The sequence below is a fragment of the Gorilla gorilla genome, chromosome 21 (assembly GCF_029281585.2).
Source record: "Gorilla gorilla gorilla isolate KB3781 chromosome 21, NHGRI_mGorGor1-v2.1_pri, whole genome shotgun sequence".
Taxonomy (NCBI): Eukaryota; Metazoa; Chordata; class Mammalia; order Primates; family Hominidae; genus Gorilla; species Gorilla gorilla.
This window is the reverse complement of record NC_073245.2, coordinates 44,697,625-44,718,064: the sequence shown is the minus strand read 5'-3', so window position 1 is coordinate 44,718,064 and position 20,440 is coordinate 44,697,625. Positions and strand designations below refer to the sequence as shown.

At 59.3% G+C, this 20,440-nt stretch overlaps 1 protein-coding gene across 3 annotated transcripts in view; it reads left to right on the top strand.

Moving 5' to 3' along the window:
• The window catches only part of NOL4L (nucleolar protein 4 like), a 143,085-nt gene that overhangs the window by 100,799 nt on the left and 21,846 nt on the right, over positions 1–20,440 (top strand). Inside the window, exons 1-2 of one of the 3 annotated variants that reach the window (XM_031004913.3) lie at positions 1,796–2,023; positions 10,668–10,809. In XM_031004913.3, the coding sequence (XP_030860773.1) occupies positions 10,701–10,809 (109 nt within the window). In that variant the 5' untranslated portion in view covers positions 1,796–2,023; positions 10,668–10,700. Of the gene's footprint in view, positions 1–1,795; positions 2,024–9,931; positions 10,121–10,667; positions 10,810–20,440 lie in introns of those variants that run through there. The other 2 variants (XM_055373306.2, XM_031004912.3) reach the window with 2 other exon arrangements.

Below are 20,440 nucleotides of genomic sequence, written 5' to 3'. Positions count from 1 at the left end.
CGCGGCTGTAGAGGGAGCCTTGTTTACCATGGATTGTTCACAATGCAAAGCTTTCAGAGGAAGAAAGAAAAAAGGCTTTTTACAGAAAAAAAGTTGGAGGGTTAAAGGCAGTCTGTTTCAAAATTGCAAACAATCGCTGTGGCTGTCTCGTTTTCTCTTCTCTGCTGGTTCCACCGTGAATGAATGGTAGCGTAAAGAGTCAGTAGAAATTGCCCTTCCTCTTCGGATGCGACCAGAGGAATCAGGAGGTGGGATCCTTATCAGGGTTTTTTTTAGTTGTTTTTTTTTGTTTGTTTGTTTGTTTGTTTTGGCAATTTCCCCACAGAATTCCACGAGGGCAGCTCCCCATCCTTGTTGAAGCACAAGCTTTTTTCGAGGCTGATCTGTGGTAGCGGAGGGTCTGGATTTGGAGGGGTGGGGTGGGAATGGATCCCCTGACCCATTTTCTCCATCGGGGTCTAATTCTGCGGTTTGGTGATGAGAGTGTTGCTTTTCGGGCCGAGTCCGAGGTTGCTCGGAGGTCCAGGGCTCCCACCCCGCGATGCCCGTCCTGCCTCCTCCTGCGCCCCGGGCAAGGGTCTGTCCGCCTGGGGGACCGCATCTGGGATCCGCGTGGCCCCCCTCCCCGGCGGTGCCGTCTCCACGGACAGTGCGTGCCCGGGTCTGGGCTGGAGCGACGTCCCCGAGATTATCCTATTACTTTACAACTGTGGCTCGCGCGCCGTCAGGACCCGGCCCCGTGTGGGCTGGCGGAGCACAATGACCGGCGGCGGGGCGGGGGCGGGGGCGGGCACGCGGGCGCGAGCGGGCGGCGGGCGCTGGGGGTCGCGTAGATGTTTGGGTCGAACAGGTGAGCGCCTCCCGGACACTCGGGCGCCCGCGGGGGGCGGGGAGGAGGGCGGAGGGGGTGTAAACTAAGTGGTGGGAAAGAGACAAAGGAAGAGTGAAGAGCGAGACGGTGCGGATGGGGAAGGGGGAGGGGCGCGGAGGGGCAGCCGGTGGGCAGCGCGCCGAGGAGCTCGAGCTTGAACTTGATCAAGCACTGGGGGCCCTGCCGTGGGGGTGGGGCGGGGGTACGGCCGAGAGCCGGCCACGTGCCTGGCTTTCCCAGCCCGGGGTCTCGCTCCGGCCGCCCGGGGGAGCCGAACCCCGAGGCCCGGCAGCCCCGCCCCACAAGTACCCGCGTCCCTGGGGACCCGAAAGACGCACGGGGGTCGAAGGCTGCCCGAAGGGGCCCCGGGCGCCGAGAGTTCCTGAGGGTGCCTGAGTCACTTTCTTTGGGCCAAGTCTCCCTCTCCTGGCCTGACCGCAGACAGCCCGCCGGGTGCCCTCTCCCCCCAGCCCCCACCGGACCCAGAGACCGCAGCCTCCGGGAGCGATGGGTAGGCACAGATCCCAGCGCCTTCTTTCCGGGCTCAGCCCCGTGCAAGGATCTTCCTCGAAGCGCTTCCCCCTTAAGAGCGCGCTCCCCACCGAAGCGCACGGCGGCGCGTCCAGCGCGCCCTTATCCCCCCCTACCTGGCCCAGCTCCCCCTCCTTCCTCCTCTTCTCCCCCCGCGCCTCTCTCCCTCCTTTCTCCTCTCCCCTCTCCCTGGGTGCCTCCTTTTCCTCTCTCCCCTTCCCCCCGTGCCCACTCCTCCCTCTCACCCGCCCCTCCGCCACCTCCTCCTGCTGCTCCTCCTACTCCCCCTGCCTGCGCCCTCCCTGCGCTCCCCTCCCCCCCGCCCCCGCCCCGTGCCCGGTCCCGCCCCCCACTCCCGCCTCCCCGTGCCCGGTGCCCCCTCCCCCTTCCTCCGGGCCGCGGCGCCGCCGCCGCTGCCGCCGCTGCTCGCCTGGGCCCTCCTCCCGGCCACCCCCGCCCCCGGGCCGGGCAGTGACGCGCCGCGGTGGTGCCAGCCCCTCTCCCCGGGCAGCCGCGGCGGCAGCAGCAGCAGCAGCAGCTGGAGCTGTGGGGCTGTCACCGCCGCCCGCCCCGCTCACTCGCGGATCCCGACCGCCCATCTCCGCCTCGCCTCCAGCCCAGGTACGGAGTCCGGCCCGGATCCCGGCGATCGGGCCGTTTCCGGGGCCCGGGCCGCCGCCCCCCTTCTCCGGCTGCTGCCGCCGGCCGTTGAGCTGCGGTTAGGGGGGCGGGGGGCTGGGGGCGGTTCTGGGGAGGGGGGCGCAGGGGGAGCTTCCTTTGCCGGGGCTGAGGAAGGGGGCGCGGGGGAGCGGCTGCGCCCTGGGCCGAGTGTGCTGGGGCGGGGGGCGGGTGAGTGTGCCCGAGAGTGGAGGGGGGGGCGATGAAGGCTGCACTGTGGGGGCCGCGGGGCGCCCGAGAGGTGTGTCTGGCCCTGAGCGCCCAGGGTCGCGGGGCGCACCCCACTCCCGGGGTGCGCGCCGCGGGTCCTCGGGGGCGGTGATTGTGCGCGCAGCGCCGCGGTATTGTGCCACGGACGCTCGGTGTGCAGCGGGCTCGGCACCGCGTCCCGGGGAGGGAGGCGTTCTCTGGCAGCGGGGTGGGGGCCGGGCTCGGGTTGCCGCGGCCGCCACGAGAAGGGAAGTGGACTGTGTTTGGGGATGTGAGGACGGGAAGCATTGAGTGTCAGGGAGGGGTTCCCCGGCGCGGCGCGGGGAGTTGAGACGCGGTTTGCAGAGTTGAGCCCACTTCAGCAGGCCCGGGTCCCTCCCGGGAGGGGACGGGGTGTCCCTCTCAGGTGCACCGTCTGACCGGAAGCCGCGGGCGTCGGCGGCCCCTGGCGAAGGGGCCTTCCTTAATGAGGGGACACGGCGGGGCGGGGGCAGCCGGCCGCCTCGAGGGCGCGCGCAGGGGTTAAGTTGGATTTACACCTCCGCCCGCTCTCTCCTCCCTCCACCTCGTCTTCAAGGCTGGACACTTTGGGTAGGGAGGAAGGGGGAGTGCAATCCGCATTTTTATTCCAGCCGCTCGGGAGCAGAAGTGACCCTGCTCCCACCCGGAGCTGCGTTTGCCCGAGTCCGGCCGCCCCTACCGGGCTGCGCTTCCTGGGGGAAGTTCTCATTAAGCCTCGCTAATTAGCATTATTCCTGTAGAAAGGTTAAGGTTAGACCGTCCTTTTCCTTATGGGAGGCCCACCCCCTCCTCCCCATTCCCTACTCCCTCCCCTCTCCCCAAGAGCACAAAAGCACAAAAAGAAAGTGTGAAGAGGCTCAGATCAATGGAGAAGCCACAAACCCATTAATTCAAATGGAACCTTTTTTCCCCCTCTAAAACATTGATTTTCCTTTCTGTCTGCTCTGAGGGGAGATGAATAACCTCCTGATTTCACCTGAAATGGTGTTTGGACTCTGTGATTTCCTCCTCTTTCTGAGAAGGATTGTGGCTTGAAATAGATTCTCCCTTGAGATAAAGCCCTACTTATCCCAGAATCAGCTGGCAACCCCAGCCTGCCCCCCTCCCCCCCCGCCCCGCCCCGCCCCACCAACTCACACACATCAAAGGGGGTGTGGGGAGAGGTGTTTGGGGGACCTCATGGCTCTTCTGGGGAGGGCCATCTGTGTGATGGGACCAGGCCCCTGTCTTGACCCCTGACACAGGCCGGATTCTGGACTGAGTCGGTCTGGGGAAAAGGCCCGTTTATGGCCCAGGCCCTGTGGTAGTTTAGCCCCCCGGGTAGTAAATTACCCCTTCATTGGAAAGCCATTAGGGCCTAAATGTGTCCTTGAATAATATCAAGCTCCTGTCTAATCCAGGCTCAGGCTGGGCTTGCTTTATAGAGCAGGGTTTTAAGACAGCACCTCTTGAGCTGGGCGACACCACCCTATTCAGCACCTTCCTGCCGCACAGTGGGAACAGAGCTCACTGCGGCGTTCCTCCCAGCTGAGAAGATGGCCTTCCTCCCAGCTGAGAAGACGCCTTTGGGGAACTTTTCCTGTGGCCCCTACCCTGGGGCTCTGTGGAGCTGGACCGCCTGGGAATTGCTCAAGAACTTTTTCTGTGTTGTCTGGGTTCCTTTCTTGGAAGGACAGCCCTGCAGGGGATTAGCTCACAGCGGCTCCCTTCCAGCCTTCCTTTTGGCTGGAAGATCCCTGTCTGCTGAAGCTCCTCTCTCCAGCTTCACTTTTAAAGAAACCCCCATTAATGGCAGGGTCTGAGGGTACCAGCGAGGCCCTTGTGGTGAGGAATGCTGATGGGGAGCAGCCAGGTGCATTTGCTTAGGAACAAAAGCCTGTTTTCCACTTGATATACAGTGGGAAGGTGTGGGAAATGCTCACTTCCAGCATCCAGGTGTCCATGACAGCAGGGACAACAGAGGACCACATGTACATGGGAATACGCTTCTGACAGACACAGTGTGCGTGTGAGTGAGTGTGAGGGAGAGAGAGCGAGAATGCCTCCAGTGTGGTAGGTGATTGGCTGTGTCTCAGCCCTTCCTGCCTCATATTTCCCAGAAGAGCTGGTGCTTGCATGGCTAGTAAGCAGAGGAGGCATGTTTGCAGGAAGGAGTGGAATTGTGCAGGGAGTGCTGGAAGGCTGGCCTCCTTCCCTGGTGGCTAGGTGGGCTTGGGGTATAGCCATGAAGCAACAGCCTTGGGACCCCACACCCCCCAGGAGCTGTGGCTCAGACCACCCTCATGTTTCATGTGTGCGGCTCCTTCACAACAAGGATTTGAACCCCTGTTGCTTTAGATGCTGGGGGTTTTTCGTCTTCCATTAATAAGCCATCTGATGAACTGAAGTGGTTAAGTTGGGGTCACATGCGGTTCAGTACCTTCTTGGCATGCTCAGAAGGCTGCGTGTATAATGCTCGCTGACATGGAGACAAGGGGGAGAGTCGCCTCGTGTGGGAGAATGTCCAGGGCCTGGAAGGGGCCTACAGGTGTCCAGAAGGAGGGGCCCACCAGTGGGTTGAGAAGAGACTCCACTTTGGGATAGAGCTGGTGCTGGGGCAACCCCGTGAGGCTGGTGTTCTTCCCAGTGGGAGCTTTAGCCTCCTGTCGAACAAGCCTGGGGGCTGTATAGAGAGGGGTCTCTTTCCTGCTTGGCCCAGAAACATCCCCTGCACATCCCTGCCCCCGCCCTCCTCTGAAACACACACCCAGGGCTCCTGGTCAGGGCTTATGGCTTAAAATTGCACTAAATTCTCAGCAAATCCTCCTCCTTTTCTTTCTCAAGCAAGCTGTAGAGATAGAATTACAGCTCTCAGGAAGGGTCTGGAAAATACCGTGTGAGGCACGCCCCAGGATCCCAAGTCCTGGAGGATGCAAATGGCTCAACTTCAGAGGCACCAGGAACCCAGTTCCAGAGAAATTGACCCCAGTTGTAAAATAATCAGGTTACTGATAGCACCTGCCTGTAGTTACAAGCCATGGATACAGGCCCATTTCCACCATTTCCCCTCTGGTCTCCCGTTTTCTCCTCCTCCTGGGCTGGGCAGTGGTTATGCTAGTTACCATGCAGAAGAGGAAGGGCCTCAGAAGCTGGGTGGAGAGAGACTGAACCTGTCCATGAATTTTGGACTGAAGATAAGAGAAGGGAGAGTCTGGTCAGCTCCTCTCCCTCTGCCCCAGAGGCAGGGCTCCCAGGTTGGGGTGTGTCCCAGAGGCTGACTGGGTGCTACCCATCTGCCTGCCTAACTCTTAAGTTCCCTTTTCAGAAGAGCATTTGGCTTTGGCTCTGTTACCCTGTGACCCATGATGGCTTTGGTGCTGGAATAAATGATTGCTGGGTGGGCAAGGCCACGGGCTTCAGGGTGTCCAAAGGGCAGAGGCTAGAGAAACCAGGGGGTAGCTGACTGGCCAGTCACATGGGGACTGGGGAGAGGGAACCCAGAAGTAATGGATTGCACACACTTTTTTTTTGTAAATAGAGACAGCGTCTCACTGTGTTGCCCAGGTGGGTCTTGAACTGCTGGCCTTAAGCAATTCATTCACCTCAGCCTCCCAAAATGTTGGCATTACAGGTGTGAGCCATCACACCCAGCCCACACTTTTATTATCTAATGTAAGTTTTGTTGAAGTTTGTTAACAGAAAGGGAGAAATTAGCCCTCAATTCATCTGAGATTCCTGAAGGGAAAAGTAAAAAGCGCCCTGTGACCTCTGGGTGAGTCAGTGAGCACCTTGGGTCTCTGAGCAGGCCTGAGGCCTTGGCCACTCTCAAACCTGCACCAGCGCCTCCAGCATGGCCCTCTGGACTTGGGTGTATTTTCCCCCTCTGCACAGTTGTCGTTGACGGGTTCTGATCTGTGTGTACTTGTAACTGCCTGTGTGATTAGCCTGCTTCTCCAGCCTTGGCTTAGGGTGTGAGTGAGGGACTGGAGCTACAGTCTGCCCATCTGCGGCTGAGGGCGCTTACACCCATGAACTGGGCTGTGCTGCGCCAGACAGGTTGCAGAGGGGTCTTGGGAAGTCGTCTTCTCTAGCTCAGCCCTTGAAAGTCTGGGTGTTGAAGGGTTTGTGTAAGTCTGACCAAAACTTATTTTTGTATTGTGTGTTTTTGAAAAGTTAGGCTTAATAGACTTGATTTCTCACTTAAAAAAAAAATTGCTGTCGCAGCCAGGTGTGGCAGCTCACACCTGCACTCCCAGCACTTTGGGAGGCCAAGGCACTTGAGCCCAGGAGTTCGAGGCCAGCCTGGGCAATATAGTGAGCCCTTGTCTCTACAAAAAATTAAAAGTTAGCCAGGCGTGGTGGTGTATGCCTGTAGTGCCAGCTCCTCGGGAGGCTGAGGCAGGAGCCTGGGGGGTCGAGGCTGCAGTTAGCCGCTATTGCACCATTGTACTCCAGCCTATGTGACAGTAAGATCCTGTCTTTAAAAAAAGCTATAGCAGTCAAGATATCAGAATCTTAGAACCACTTTTCACAAAACTGGGATCCACATGGCAGAACCCTGGAGGCTGTGGGAAAACTCCCTGGGGAGCTGGGGAGAAAGCAGTCATCGTTAGGTGACTAGGCAGTGTGTCCACAGTGTCTCCCCACTGCACCTACAGGTGGGTCAGAAGTTTTGCTGGTCCCTTTTCCTAGCTAACAAGGCCTGGTGTAAAGGAGCCCTGCCTTAGCTATCTATGTCCCTAGCACAGTGCCAGCACATAGTAGATGCTCAATAAATGTGCAGCAACTCATTGAAGAAAGTGAGCATGCATGAGAGAGAGAGAGAGAGAGAGAGTGTGTGTGTGTGTGTGTGTGTGTGTGTGTGTGTTTAAATATAGCCTCATAACCCGTGAGTTCCCTCTGGGCCTCATCTTGAGACACTTGGTTGTTAAGGAATCTGGTTCCTCCCGTTGAAGGGAGGAGATGTGGTGAGGTGGCCCATGGTGCGGTGACAGTGTGATGCAGGCTCTGGGCACAGGCTGCCTGGGTCTACACACCAGCTGTGCTGCTGGCTCCGTGCCCCTGGGCAGTTGGGGCAGGCAGGGCGGGCCTCGCAGGGGCAGTTATCAGAGCTGGAGCTAGGCCTGACGTGGGTGCCTGTGTTATGGGGTCATGGGAGGAAATCTAATAAAACCATTAGCCTGAAGTCCCGTGCCTTTGGGCACTGGGTGCTCCTCCTAATCAGGTGATTTTGATGCCAGGTTAGGTGTAGCCCACCTTTTTCCAGTGGGACCCATCAAGGGAGTGAGGGTTGGAGGGGGCGTTTGGGTGAACAGTTCAGTGATGTGAGCCAGAGAAACCCTGGCTGTATGTGGGGTGGCTGGCAGCAGCAGGAGGGAGGCATTGCAGGGCACCAGGGTGCCACCAGCCCACCAGCCTGCATCCCGGGCTTCATATGCCCTCCATTCAAGAACTGTGCGCAATGGGACCAGAGTCCTTAATTGTCAAATTAATGCAGCGTCCTCATTAAACACCAACACTATGCCAGGCAATTCAGTTGATTCAACAAGTCTCACTGCCTTGTGCGGGATTCAGAGGACATACAGTCTGGTCCCCACTGTTGGAAGGACTGAAGGTTTTCCAGGGAAAGACAGGGCAGAGACCCACAAGACAGTGACAGCTGGATACAGCTTAGAATTGGGATTGTGGTTCACAGCAGCAGTGTGGGTTCTAGGCGAGGGCCAACTCAGTTAGGAGGGCATGTCCAGTCCTTGGCGATTGCACAGATCTGGCTCTGCCTCGTGTTAGCTCGTGACCTTGGGCGAGCACCTTAACCTCCTGGAGCCTCAGTTTCCTCATCTGTGGAGCGGGGCTGTCAACTGTACCTACCTGGTGGGCCTGTAGTGAGGGTGAAATACTACGAGTCCAGGGGAGCGCTGGGCTCCTGAGAAGCTTTGCCTTCTGTTGTTATGGTTTGAACTTGGCTGAGTAAGGCCAGAGTGTGCGTATTGAGTGGAGTTCAAGAGCCTTTCTCCAACCCAGAGACGGCAGGTACGGCCCTGCCAGGGTTACATGCACTGTGGGAGGGGAACTTTTTGTGTGGCTCCTCTGTCCCCATGTGCCCGCCCATGCCTGCCCACAGCAGCCTCCTTGCCTCTCCTCAAACCCAGCAGCTTGTGCCCCACTTGCTGCTGCCTGTGCCTGAAACTTGCGTGGAGCCACACAGACCTTATGGGCTCCCCTCCTCACTTCTCACAGGCCTCTGCTCCAGCATTTCTGACCGGTGGGGTTTTTCTGGGCTGCCCTGGCAAACAGGTCCCTCTGCCCTCTCGCCCTGCTTCCATGTGCTTTGCGGCCCTCATCAATGTTTTTCTGCTCATTGTCCATCTCCCTTGCGGATCGAGGGGTGCCAGGCAGGCCAGGAGTGTGTCTGGTCCACAGCTGAGTTTCCCAGCACCTAGAGCGGAGCTTGGCCCATAGTAGGTGCTCAGTAAATACCTGTCGAATGGATGGATGGGGAGTTTGGAGTAGGTGGCACTTTCAGCTGTTACTAGAATACTCTGTCTTTTAAGTCGTGAGCATTTGAACAATACCCAAGAGTCTTCCTCCTTCAGCTGTGACTTCAGGTCAAACCCAGAGCATGGCACCCCCGGGGCAGCCAGGAAGTAGCAAGGGGCCCATGCAAGATGCCCTGTTCCTGGTTCCCGGAGCCTGCATGGCACGACCAGCTGGGAAGATGGGGAGCCGGCTGCACCTTGCAGCTTTGCTCAAGACTCCAAGGAACCTTCCCCCACCTGCCAGCCTCTCTTCCCCCTCCCCTGCGTCTCCTTCCATCCAGTTAGCACAGGGGAGAGTTTTGTTGTCCCTTTGTACCCTTTGTGCAGACAGCCTTTTGAACGTGTGTGTGTGTGTGTGTGTGTGTGTGTGTGTGTGTGTGTGTGTCCCTCCGGGTGTGTGAGCGAGTTTTCACGAAGGAGGGCTGTGGGTGGAGGTGCTTGTGTTTATGGAGCAGGCAGCCTGTGGGAGGGAGGCAGAGTGAGTGCGTGTGCCTGTGTGTGGGGAGAGGACACTAGAGGACACGTGGGCTCTGTCCGTCCCCCGAGGCCCTGGGTGTGCCGCGTGGGGACTACAGGCGTCACAGCCCAGCTCCTGTCCTCTGGATTCAGCAGAGGGTCCACACTGCACAGAAGCTATAAATTCCAGGAAACTCCCTACCAGCCCAGCCGGTGGGGGAGGGAGTGGAGGCGAATCCACACTGGTTCCCTAGCACTTGGAGCAGATGTGTCTGCCTCAGGGACAGCAGTCTAAGAAAGTTCCAACCAAAGTGTGTTTGCTCACTATAAAAGAGGTGTCTGTGAGGGGGGCCCCAGAGGGGAGGCTTGGGGGGTGCTCTGTCAGAGGTCCTCACTGGGGGCCCACAGAGGCCATTGTGTCTTGCTGGGGGAGGCCAGAACTCCGGGTGTGGGAGCTGCTGGGTCATCTTTCTTGGTTTTACAGCCAGCTCCCAGGCACAGTTGCTTGCTGCTCCTGAAAGGCTGGGCCTGGAGGAGGTGGGGGCCCTTCCCCCTGGAGGGCTGGGTTGAAGGGGCCCCGCCCCGGGGGTTCCCGGATGACTGGCCAAGGGCCGGCCGAAGCCGGCAGCGAGGGGAGAGGAGGCAGGCGTGGTCCTCTCTAGCAGGCCATCCGGCTGTTTGGAACGCCCTGGCGGCCCCCCAGGCCCTTGAGCTGAACCCCCTTTGCGGTCTGGTCCGAACCCTGGCCTGCCCCGCCCCCTTCCTTCTCTGCACTTCTGGGGCTGGCCCTTTCAGCCCTGGAAGCTGCCCAAGAGCGTATCTTTGAAGCACAGCAAAGGTTAGGAAGGAGGAAGACAGAAATGTCCTCTGGGCTGGGGGAGTGGGAGAAAGGAATTCCATGCATGCTTCATGGGAGTCAGGGCGCCAGGCCTGCTGGGGGCACTCAGCTCAGCCTCAGTGCCTGCATGGCCGGCATGTGCTGCTGCCCGCTTCTTGCCGCCGGGTCCTGTGCAGAGTGAGCCCTGGTCCCTGGGCTGGGAGCAGGGAGCGGCAGCCCTTGTTTACAGCGCTTGTTTCAACCTTGGCTCACAAGGGTAAGAGCCAGGCCCTGCCGTCCGCCCCTGCAGGATGCGAGACCTCATAATTGTCTTCAATTACAGACAGTGCCGGCCCTTAGCCTTGGCTTCCGACAGGAACCAGAGCCGGGGCCACTTCCACCGGGCAAGGGGGAGCACCACCCAGCCCTCACTTCAAGGTTTGAGGGCTCCCTGCCGCCTTCAGGGCACTCCCAAACGCCCTCTGGCCCTGGGGTCCACCCACAAGGCTGCCTCAGGCTGATGAGAGCCCGTCCCTGCTGAATGCCCACCTTCTTTGTCCCTGCTCAGGATGAGACTTCTGTGAGCAGCGAGGATTTTGATATGAGCGACTCCACATGGATGTCAGCTGACCCGCACCTGGCCTCCAGCCTGAGCCCCAGCCAGGACGAGAGGATGCGGAGCCCGCAGAACCTCCACAGTCAAGAGGACGGTGAGTGCCCCTTGGTGGCAGTTGAGGAGGGGCTGTGCCCGGCCCCCTGCTCCCAGTTGTCCTCAGGTGAGAGGTGTGGACACACTCCAGGGTGGCAGAATCTGGGCCAAGGCCTTTGGGTGGCTCAGGCCCAAGCTTGCACTGCCCCCAGTGTTCTCAGCATCTCCATGGGCCCCAGTGCGCCAGCTCCTGGCTCCTTCCTCCCAAAGATGAGGGAGAGAGCCCATGGGACTGGCAGCCTGCGGGGCGGGGGGTCTGCCTGGTTGCCGGGATGCCATGGGCTTCTGCAATGTGGGTTTCAGAGTTACCAGGGGCAGGCCTGGGAAGGTTCACAGTGTACCTAACCCAGAGCAGTTCCGCTGCCCAGCAAGGGAAACAAGCTGTGTTTCTGCAGCCACGTGAGGCTATAGCCCAGGTCACCTGGTGAGTGACCAGGCAGTGCAGCTGTCCACATTCACCCTAGCCCCTTGGGATGCGATGCGGCTGGCTGGGGAGCTGTCCGGATTCTTCCCTAGCCCTGACCGCCTCCGTGCAGGGCCTGCCAGGCAGCCTACTCCGGCCTCCCTTGGAATAGAGGCTTCCTTCTCAGGGGTTGGAGAGTTAGGGTCAGGAATCAGACCCCAAAGATCCACCCCGGCCTCCACGTGGACTCCCCCAAGTGGTTGGGCTCTGGGACCCTGGCATCTACCTTGGTGTGCCAGGGTTGTGAGGTGGCCCTGTGAGCACAGCACCCCAGCATCGCCTTTGTTTCCGTGGAGGAGATGGTTGGGGGCAGGGGATGAGTGAGCTGGGCCCGAGAACTGGGGTGTAGGAGCCGGAGCCAGCAATTAGGAGGGGTTGAAGGTCGAGGCCTGGAATGTGGGAGGGAGGTGCGGGTTAAAAAGGGGTGTAATGTTAACTCTGTGAAACGGGTCAGCCTTAAAGAGTAAATAAGGGGTAGGAGCCTTGCTGTTTGGGTCAAAGTTCATCTCCATGGCAGAACCTGCGCGCCTGCCTCCCGAAGGCCTGAATCCGGCTTTGTTTGGGAGGAGACCCAGTCTGGAGGCAGCTGGAGGTGTCTGGGCCAGGGGCTGGGGAGCACAGGGAGTGGCTGCAGGAGGAGTGGGGTGCGTGGCTGCCGGCAAAGAAAAGGCTTTTGTGCCTGATGCCTCGTGAGGTCGGTGCGACCCCCTCGTGCTGCCAGCCTCCCAGGCCAGTGCCGCCTTCCAGCGTTCCCACGGGGGTGGGGACCGGCGGGGGCAGCCACGTGCTCTGGGGGGCTCTGGGGCTGGGACAAGCGCAGCAGCTGACCTCCCGCCTCAACTGAGCCGATTGAGGCCACGCCCAAGGAACACTGAGGGCGGTGCCTGCAGAGCCCAGCTGGGGCCACAGGCTGTGGTCCCCCACAAGAAGAGTCTGGGACAGTTGTTCAGAAACCCAGAGCAGTGGGGCTGAAGGGGCCATGGTCCCCCTACTCATTTCCAAGCAGATCTCATGCTGTTATTCCTCATGACCACCCTTTGAGAGCGTGATCTCTCTTGGAGACACATCCTGGGGAGGTCTGGTGATTTGGGGGCTGTCAGGATCAGGTAGCTGACAGTGGCATTTCTGTGGGGTCCATGGGGTTCCCTCAGCACCTGCTGCCCAGAGGCTGGCTAGCCTGGCCATGAGGATGAGGCTGAGAGATGCAGGGAGGCTGGGGGGTCTGTAGGTCCCCAAGAGCCCAGTGCGGGGTCAGCCTGGGGTAGTCAGACACCACCTTCCCCTCCTGATGGACACCAGAGCTGGGACAGGGGGGATGCTGTTGACCACAGGGCCGTGGGCCTCACTGTCCACTCCGAGGCACTCATGGAGTTGTGGGCCACCCCGCTGGCTGGCTGAGACCCTGGGCAGGGCACAGGCCTTGGGAAGGCCAGGCAGCTGGCCTGGCCTCTGCTGCCTCTTCTGGGCCTGTGGGCCTGTTGGTGTCTGTCCAGAGCAGTGGGTTTCCAGCCTAGAGTCCTGGGCCATCTTCTGGCCCCCCTGGAGACATACAACCAGCCCCTCTTGAAGGTGCTCACGGTGCAGAAATGTGAGGTCCAGCTCCCATGAGTGAGTCAAGGGGCTCCCATCAGAGCACTCTCAGGCCCCTGTTATTGACGCAGGACTAGGTAGGGACAGCCCAAGCAGAGGCACCCACTTTAGCCCTCTGTGTGCTCCACTCCCTGCCCGAGGGTCTCCATTGCAGAAGCCCCCCAACCCCACTGATGCCCAGGTGGGCTTGGTGTGTGGGCTCTGGCCCTCCGTCCCCCGTGGAAGTCTGAGGCCTGCTGTAAGGTCAGTCTTGGTCTCTGCCCTGCCCCTGGGACTCGGTTGCGAACATGGCCCATTGTCGGTACCTGCTGAATGTCTGTTATCCCCGAATGAACAAACGAACAAACATTTACTGAGACCTACCCAAGCACACCATTGCAGAGCGGATGGAGCTCCGCCTCTGATGGGGGATAAGTTGGGTTGTTTGTTTCTAGGGACATCCTTCCCATCTGAGCACCTGGGCCTTTTCTCTTCGCCGGGAGTGTGGGGACTCCCAAGGCTGTGCTGATGACACACCTGTGTTGGTCTGTTTGGTGTTGCTATAAAGGAATACCTGAGGCTGGGTAATTTATAAAGAAAAGAGGTTTATTTGGTTCACAGTTCCACAGGCTGTACAGGCATGGCACTAGCATCTGCTTGGCTTCTGGTGAGGCCTCAGGAAGCTTACAGACATGGCAGAAGGTGAAGGGGGAGCAGGCATGTCTCATGGCAAGAGAGGGAGCAAGAGAGAGGGAAGAGGTACCAGGCTCTTTTAAATAACCAGCTCTCGCATGAACTCATAGTGAGAACTCACTCCATACAGCACCCAGCCACTCATAAGGAATCTGCCCCTCATGACCCAGACACCTCCCACCAGGCCCACCTCCAACCCCGGAGGACACATTTCACTATGAGATTTGGAGGGGACCCAGATCCCAACCATATCAGCACCCCATCCCTGCTGACAAGTGATCCAGCCAGGAGTGATTTCAGGGAGCCAGGCAGTTAGCACAGATCTACAGCTGTGGATTTGTTGGGGCCCTTCTTGAAAGATTTTAACAAAGGCAGATGAAGGCTGAGTGGCAGAGCAAATCCCATGGCGGAGACCACTGGGCCCAAGAGTGAGTTGTGCGGGTGCCAGCTCTCACTCCCCGGGAGCTTGCCTCTGAGCTTCTACCGGGGTGAGTGTCTGCTCTCACTCCCCAGGAGCTTGCCTCTGAGCCTCTACCGGGATGAGTGTCTGCTCTCACTCCCCAAGAGCATGCCTCTGAGCCTCTACCGGGGTGAGTGTCCACTCTCACTCCCCGGGAGCATGCCTCTGAGCCTCTACCGGGGTGAGTGTCTGCTTGTCCTGAAACAGCCCAAGAGTGAGTTGTGCGGGTGCCACAGCTTTCACTCCCCGGGAGCTTGCCTCTGAGGTTCTACCGGGGTGAGTGTCTGCTTGTCCTGAAACACAGTTAGGCTTCTGCCCCCAACCCTGCCACTGGCTGCGAGTCTTGGTCTCCCAGACCTCTTTACAGCAGTTCCCCACACTCTGAAGTCCTGGGATGCTCCCAGGTCCCTGCGATCACAGCCACTGGTGCTTGGCAGGGAGCACCACTCACAGTGCCCTCATCTCATGGGGAGGAAACTTAGGATCAGGGAGAGACTTGGGGCAACTCAGCCAGAGTTGGGGAGGTGCCAGTGCTTCTCCTCTCTCCCCTTTGGCAGGGGCAGGGGCCATGTGTGAGGGTCACCAGAAGATGGGCAGGGGAGCTAGGGAATCAAAGAAGGCCCTCTCCACACACTTGGGGCGCTCCCTCCTTGGGGCCAGGGCTATGCGGGCCAGCTCCTGCCAGTTTCCTGCCCAGGCACGGGCCAGGTCCCCTAAAGACCCTCGGCTAAGCCCCGGCTGAGCCTTGGGCTTTCTTTTGGGTCTGAACAGGGCTCTGTGCACATCATAGGGTGTGGAGGGAGGATGCCTGAGAGACTTTGTCCAGAGGCACTGTGGTCTGGCATTGCCTTGGGGCTGAACAGCACATCCGTCTGTACTTACGCCACCACGAGTGGGATGATCTGTTTGATGCAGTCTCCTCCCCACGTACCATAAGCACCCTGAGAGCCAGGACTCCAGCATCCAGCACAGGGCCTGGCACCGCGCAGGTGCTGAGGTGATGTTTGTTGAATGAATGAGTGGATGAAAATGAACGAAGGCATGCACAGAGGCAGGTGAGCCAGTGCGCCTCCTGCAGGCCGGGGCTGGCCCAGGTTCCTGACCCGGCAGGCGGGGCCGCTCCTTCCGTTTCCCCTGGATGTGCTTCAGCAGGCCTCTCACTCTGCCCCTTCCTGAGCGGAAAATGTGAGGCCCGTCTGGCCTCTAGAAGGGATGCGTGGGGGCAGGGAGCGGACATTACTCACCTCCTGGGCAGACAGGAAGCCAGCGCAAGGGGAGAGCAGGGGTCTGCTCGCTGGGCCTGCATCCGCCTTCTGCAGGGTGGGCAGTCGGGGGATTGCTGAGCAAGAGTCGTGTGGAGCCCTGGCTGGGGCAGGTCAGGGCCTGGTGTGTGCGCCTCTCAGATGAGGCCGCTTCTCCAACCTGGGCCTCGGGACACACGGGCTCCCGCACTGTGCAGGCCTGAGTCTGGACAAAGGCACTGAGGGCCCTTTGGCTCTTCCAGGTTCTTGGCCACTTTAGTCACACCAGCGTTGGCCTTGTGACACACAGGGGTGATGAACCCGTGATGAACCCTGTCCCCACCTCCCTGGAGGAGTCTGGGGTTTGGTTGAAGCCAAACAGGCACCAGTGTGGGACCCCTGCAGGCTGTCAGCTTGCTGAGGGCAGGAGCCACATCTTTGTAGAAATGTCCCTTATTTCTCCCCTTATTTCAGAAGTATTACAATTATTGTAGAAAAATAAAGGAGAAGGCCAGGTGCGGTGGCTCACGCCTGTAAGCCCAGCATTTTGGGAGGCCGAGGTGGGTGGATCACCTGAAGTCAGGAGTTTGAGACCAGCCTGACCAACATGGAAAAACCCTGTCTCTACTAAAAATACAAAATTAGCTGGGTGTGGTGGCGCATGCCTGTAATCCCAGCTACTCCGGAGGCTGAGGCAGGAGAATCGCTTGAACCTGGGAGGCGGAGGTTACAGTAAGCCGAGACCGCACCATTTGCACTCCAGCCTGAGTAACAAGAGCAAAACTCCATCTTAAAAAAAAAAAAAGAAAAAAGAAAAAAAATAGAAAAATAAAGGAGGAAAAAAGAAAATGAAAAATAATGATGTCTGGGGCCCTATTTTTCTCAGACTTTTCTATGTATCTAAGTAACCAGAGCCTCATTTTCTTTTCAATGAGGCAGTATTGGCGCCACCTTTTTTCTCACATAATCATTGGCCTCCCTGACACTGATGTGGGCCAGCCACAGTTCAAAGCTTGTCTAGTCAGCCCAGTGACTGGGGTCCCATTCCTGAGCCCGCTGTGTGCCCAGCCTGACCCTGTGAGCCCAGAGCTATACATGTCGCTATTCCACAGGGCAGGAAACATCGTCTCCGAGGGGAAGTAACTTGCCCAGACCATAGGGACTGGGTCTCTCCAGAGCCAGCGTTGTGGCCACTCCTGTGGAAGGACACTCAAGTCCCTGTTTTTCTTTCTTTCTTTCTTTCTTTCTTTTTTTTTTTTGAGACGGAGTCCCGCTCTGTTGCCCAGGCTGGAGTGCAAATGGTGTAATCTTGGCTCACTGCAACCTCCGCCTTCCAGGTTCAAGCAATTCTCCTGCCTCAGCCTCCCGAGTAGCTGGGATTACAGGCGTGCACCATCACGCCTGGCTAATTTTTGTATTTTTAGTAGAGACAGTGTTTCACCATGTTGGTCAGGCTGGTCTCAAACTCCTGACCTCATGATCTGCCCGCCTCGGCCTCCCAAAATGCAGGGATTACAGGCGTGAGCCACCGTGCTTGGCCAAGTCCCTGTTTTTCATTGCTGGAAGTGGCACTGCAGGGTGCCCCTCAGGGCTGGCCCCATGTGGCCTGAGTCTCCTGTCCTGGGCTTTATCCCCAGGCCCTAGCACTGAATAGGTGCTCAACCAACGGCCACTGAGTCACTCTTGGCAGAGATGGGGAATCAGAGAAAGGGCCCAGGAGGAGGTGGCCTGGGAAGCTGGGCAGAGGCGTGGCAGCAGGGGGCTGGGAAGGGAGGAGGTGCCCAATGCCAGGATTGAGGGTTTCTTGGGTCACCTGTTTCCTCCCCAAGCTCCCCTATGACCCCAAGCTCCAACCAGGAGAGAAGGGCAGAGAAGCCACAGCCAGGCCATCTGGGAAGGGTCTGGCATGGAAGGGTTCTGGGAGGATGGAGTGGTCGGGCCCAATATGTGGCGTCCTGTAGGCAGGTCCTGGGTGCTGTGCCATGGATCTGGCCAGCCCTTCCCCGAAGTATGGTCTTGAGCTAGCCGATCCCCCAACTCTGGGCCACAGCTTCTCTCTGTGACATGGCCTGGGGGCTGCGGCCCCTCATCCTGGCATGCCCCCAGGAGCTCTTAGTGAGAAGACCAAGGCTTCCTACCTCCTGGCCCCTGCTGCCCTTGGGTGGGGCCCTCCGCCACCCAGAAATGCAAACTGGGCAGCAGGGCGGGTCTCTGGGGAGCAGGTGTGTTTCCTGAGTGCCTAGGGCTCGGTATTTACAGCAGCAGTGCTGTTGGCCTCTCCTCCTTGGCCCGGCCCCCTCCCCTGTGTGCCTCCTCCCTGGCCTCCAAGAGGTCTGCAGGGAAGTGTGGGGGCACACAGAGCTCAGATCTTGCTCAGCTCCCTCCTTGCCAGGCAGTCTTGGGCGGGTGCCAACCCCTTGCTGGGCTGGGGGTGATCATCTTGGCCCACCTTGCCAGGCGGTTGAGGACCAGATGTGGACAGGACAGGCCCATCGGGGGCCAGGCTGGGACTGGATGTGGGCAGTCTTCGTCAACTCCCCCAGATTCTCTGAGCCCTGCGCACCACCGCCTTGGTCCAGTCTTGCCTCCTCAGCCAGCCTGGTCTCCCTTGGTCCCCTCTGCCATGGAGGCCTGTGGGACCCTGACCGCAGCTTACCTCACAGCCACCCTCAGCGGCATCCCCACCCCTGCTCTCAGCTCCCAACCACTGCCCGGGTTGTGCTTCTTCATAAAGGGAGCCGGGCTAGGGGGTCCTTGGTGTCAACCAGACCCAGGCACTCACAACTTGTCCTGAGTCCCTGTCCTTCCCTCCCCACCCACATGCGCCAGGCCCTGTCCAGGGACCCCAAGTTCCCAAGACCCTGCTTCTCAATCTGGCAAATGCCAGACCCATCCCAGGTGCCCACACTGATGGGCAGCTAAGCAGGCAGCAAGGAGTCAGTGCTGCCATCCAAGGAGAAGGTGCCAGGCAGAAGTGTGCTTCTGGCTTCTGGTACTCAGGGTGCCATGCGGTGTCCCCAGCACAGGGTGAAGCCGTTCAGGTGAGGGATCAGGCAGGAAGCCATAAGGCTGATGGGGAAGGAGCTGGTGGGAGTAACAGCCAGGCCACCCGGGCTCAGAGACCGTTACCCGCGTTACCCCTGTGCCGCGGCTCCTTCTAGTGTCCTCCTCAGGTGATGCCCACCCTCCCCTGGGCCCATCCCTGGGTCACAGCAGCCCTCTCCCACCAGGAGGCACAGAACTCCGGCCTGCTGCTGCCTCCCCCTGGACCCAACACTCATGGCCAGATGTCTGCCCTGGTCAGTATTGCATGGTAGCAGGTGTGGCCCCTGCACCAGCCTCCCTGGGCTGGCCTGTGAAAGGCTTCTCTTGCAGTGGGCTTTTAAGCCAAGCCTTCTCCCCAACACCTGCTCATTATGGCCGTGTCCATTGCCCTGACCCTAATTCTCACAGCTGAGGCCAGAAACCAGAGCTGGGCCCCATTCTCTGGGTGCAGGTCCCACCCACCCCCACCCCAGGAGCAAGAGCTGTTTGTTCCTCCTCAAGGCTCCAAATACCCACAACAGATGAGCAGGCGGCAGCCTCCTGGCCTCCCCTCCCCCAGGAGCAGAGAGCTGGGGCCCAAGCCTTCCAGGGATTGGCTGTGGGCCACACTGGCAGTCCCGGGTCACAGAAAAGTGTCCATCATCAGCTGGGCCGCAGGCGGCACAGACAATGCTGGGCTGTGCTGGGCCCCGGCCCGCCAAGGGGTGAGAGACGCTGGGAGACAGCACCGAGAGATCCCTTTATCCAGGAGTGGGCAGGGCCTACACAGCCCTGGCCTTGTCTGGGATGCTGGGGCCTTGGGTCTCCAGAGGCCTGGGGAGGACAAGCTCTGGGGCCTGAGGAGCTGAGAGGTTCACCTACTGAGAAAGTGGGTGAACCAGGCGTGGTGGCTCATGCCCATAATCCCAGCACTTTGGGAGGCTAAGGCAGGCAGATCACTTGAGGTCAGGAGTTTGAGACCAGCCTGGCCAACATGGCAAAACCCCACTTCTACTAAAAATACAAAAATTAGCTGGGCGTGGTGATGGGCACCTGTAATCCCAGCTACTCAGGAAGCTAAGGCAGGAGAATCACTTGAACCCAGGAGGTGGAGGTTGCAGTGAGCCAAGAACACACCACTGGGCTACAGAGTGACTCCATCTCAAAAAAAAAAAAAAAAGAATGGAGGTGAAGGTGAGCCTGGCCCGGTGGGGCCATGTGGGGATCAGTGCCCTTGCCCTTCGCCACCGCCCCTCAGCCCAGGACACATACAGAGCTCCATCCTGCAGGCTCCTGTGTCAGGCCAGGCCCTCCTGAGGCACCTCCACCGGGAGCCTGTTCAAGGGTGACTTTCCCAGGAACCAGGAAGTGACCAGGCCGCGTTGGCGTCATCACCCCGACCTAAGGACTGCAATGCACCGAACCCAGACTGGCTTCCGGGAGGGCTGGAGGAGGGCCTGCAGGGGCTTTGGGGCCAGGGCCCTGCCCCGTGAATCATTCACACATGGTGGCCTGGAGTGGCTCTGTTTGCTCTGAGAACACGGGGAGCAGGCTGTGTGTCTCGGCTCGATCTTTGCACACTGAATTAGTGTTTATTTCTCACCGCCTGTGCTTGGCCTGGAGGACGGGGCCAGGGAGAACACCCACACCCAGGCAGTTCATCCTGGGAGCGCTTCCCCGGGGCATCAGTGGCCAGTAGGTGTTGGGGGAGGGGCTCTAGGAAGTGGAGCGGTCTGGTAGCAGGGGTAGGGAATTGTCCCACAGTACAGATGGGCAAATCAAGGCTGGCCTTGGAGGCTCCCAGAATGTCTGAGAGCACTGGGCGGCCTGGGTGGTGCTTTGGGGCTGTCTGGGCGCCTCCACTCATCCCGGGTGATGGGTTGGTGACTTCCCCCTGGAGCCTCTGGTTCCTCCCTGATGTCTGCTGCAGAGGGTGGTTGTGCAAATCAGGCGTGATGAGTTACCCGCCGCCTGACACTCGGGACCTGACGCATAATTGGTGTCCGCCTCCCCCTCCACTGAAGGTGGTGTCTGTCTCCAGGGCCCCACCGCTTGAGCCACCTGTCCCAAGGCCTGAACATCATCTGCAGCTTGGACACCTCTCTAGGGGCCAGGACCCCCAGGGTCTCTGCAGAGAGAAATGATTTCAGTTTTAGGGGAAGATCTAGGTGTGTGATGTCTA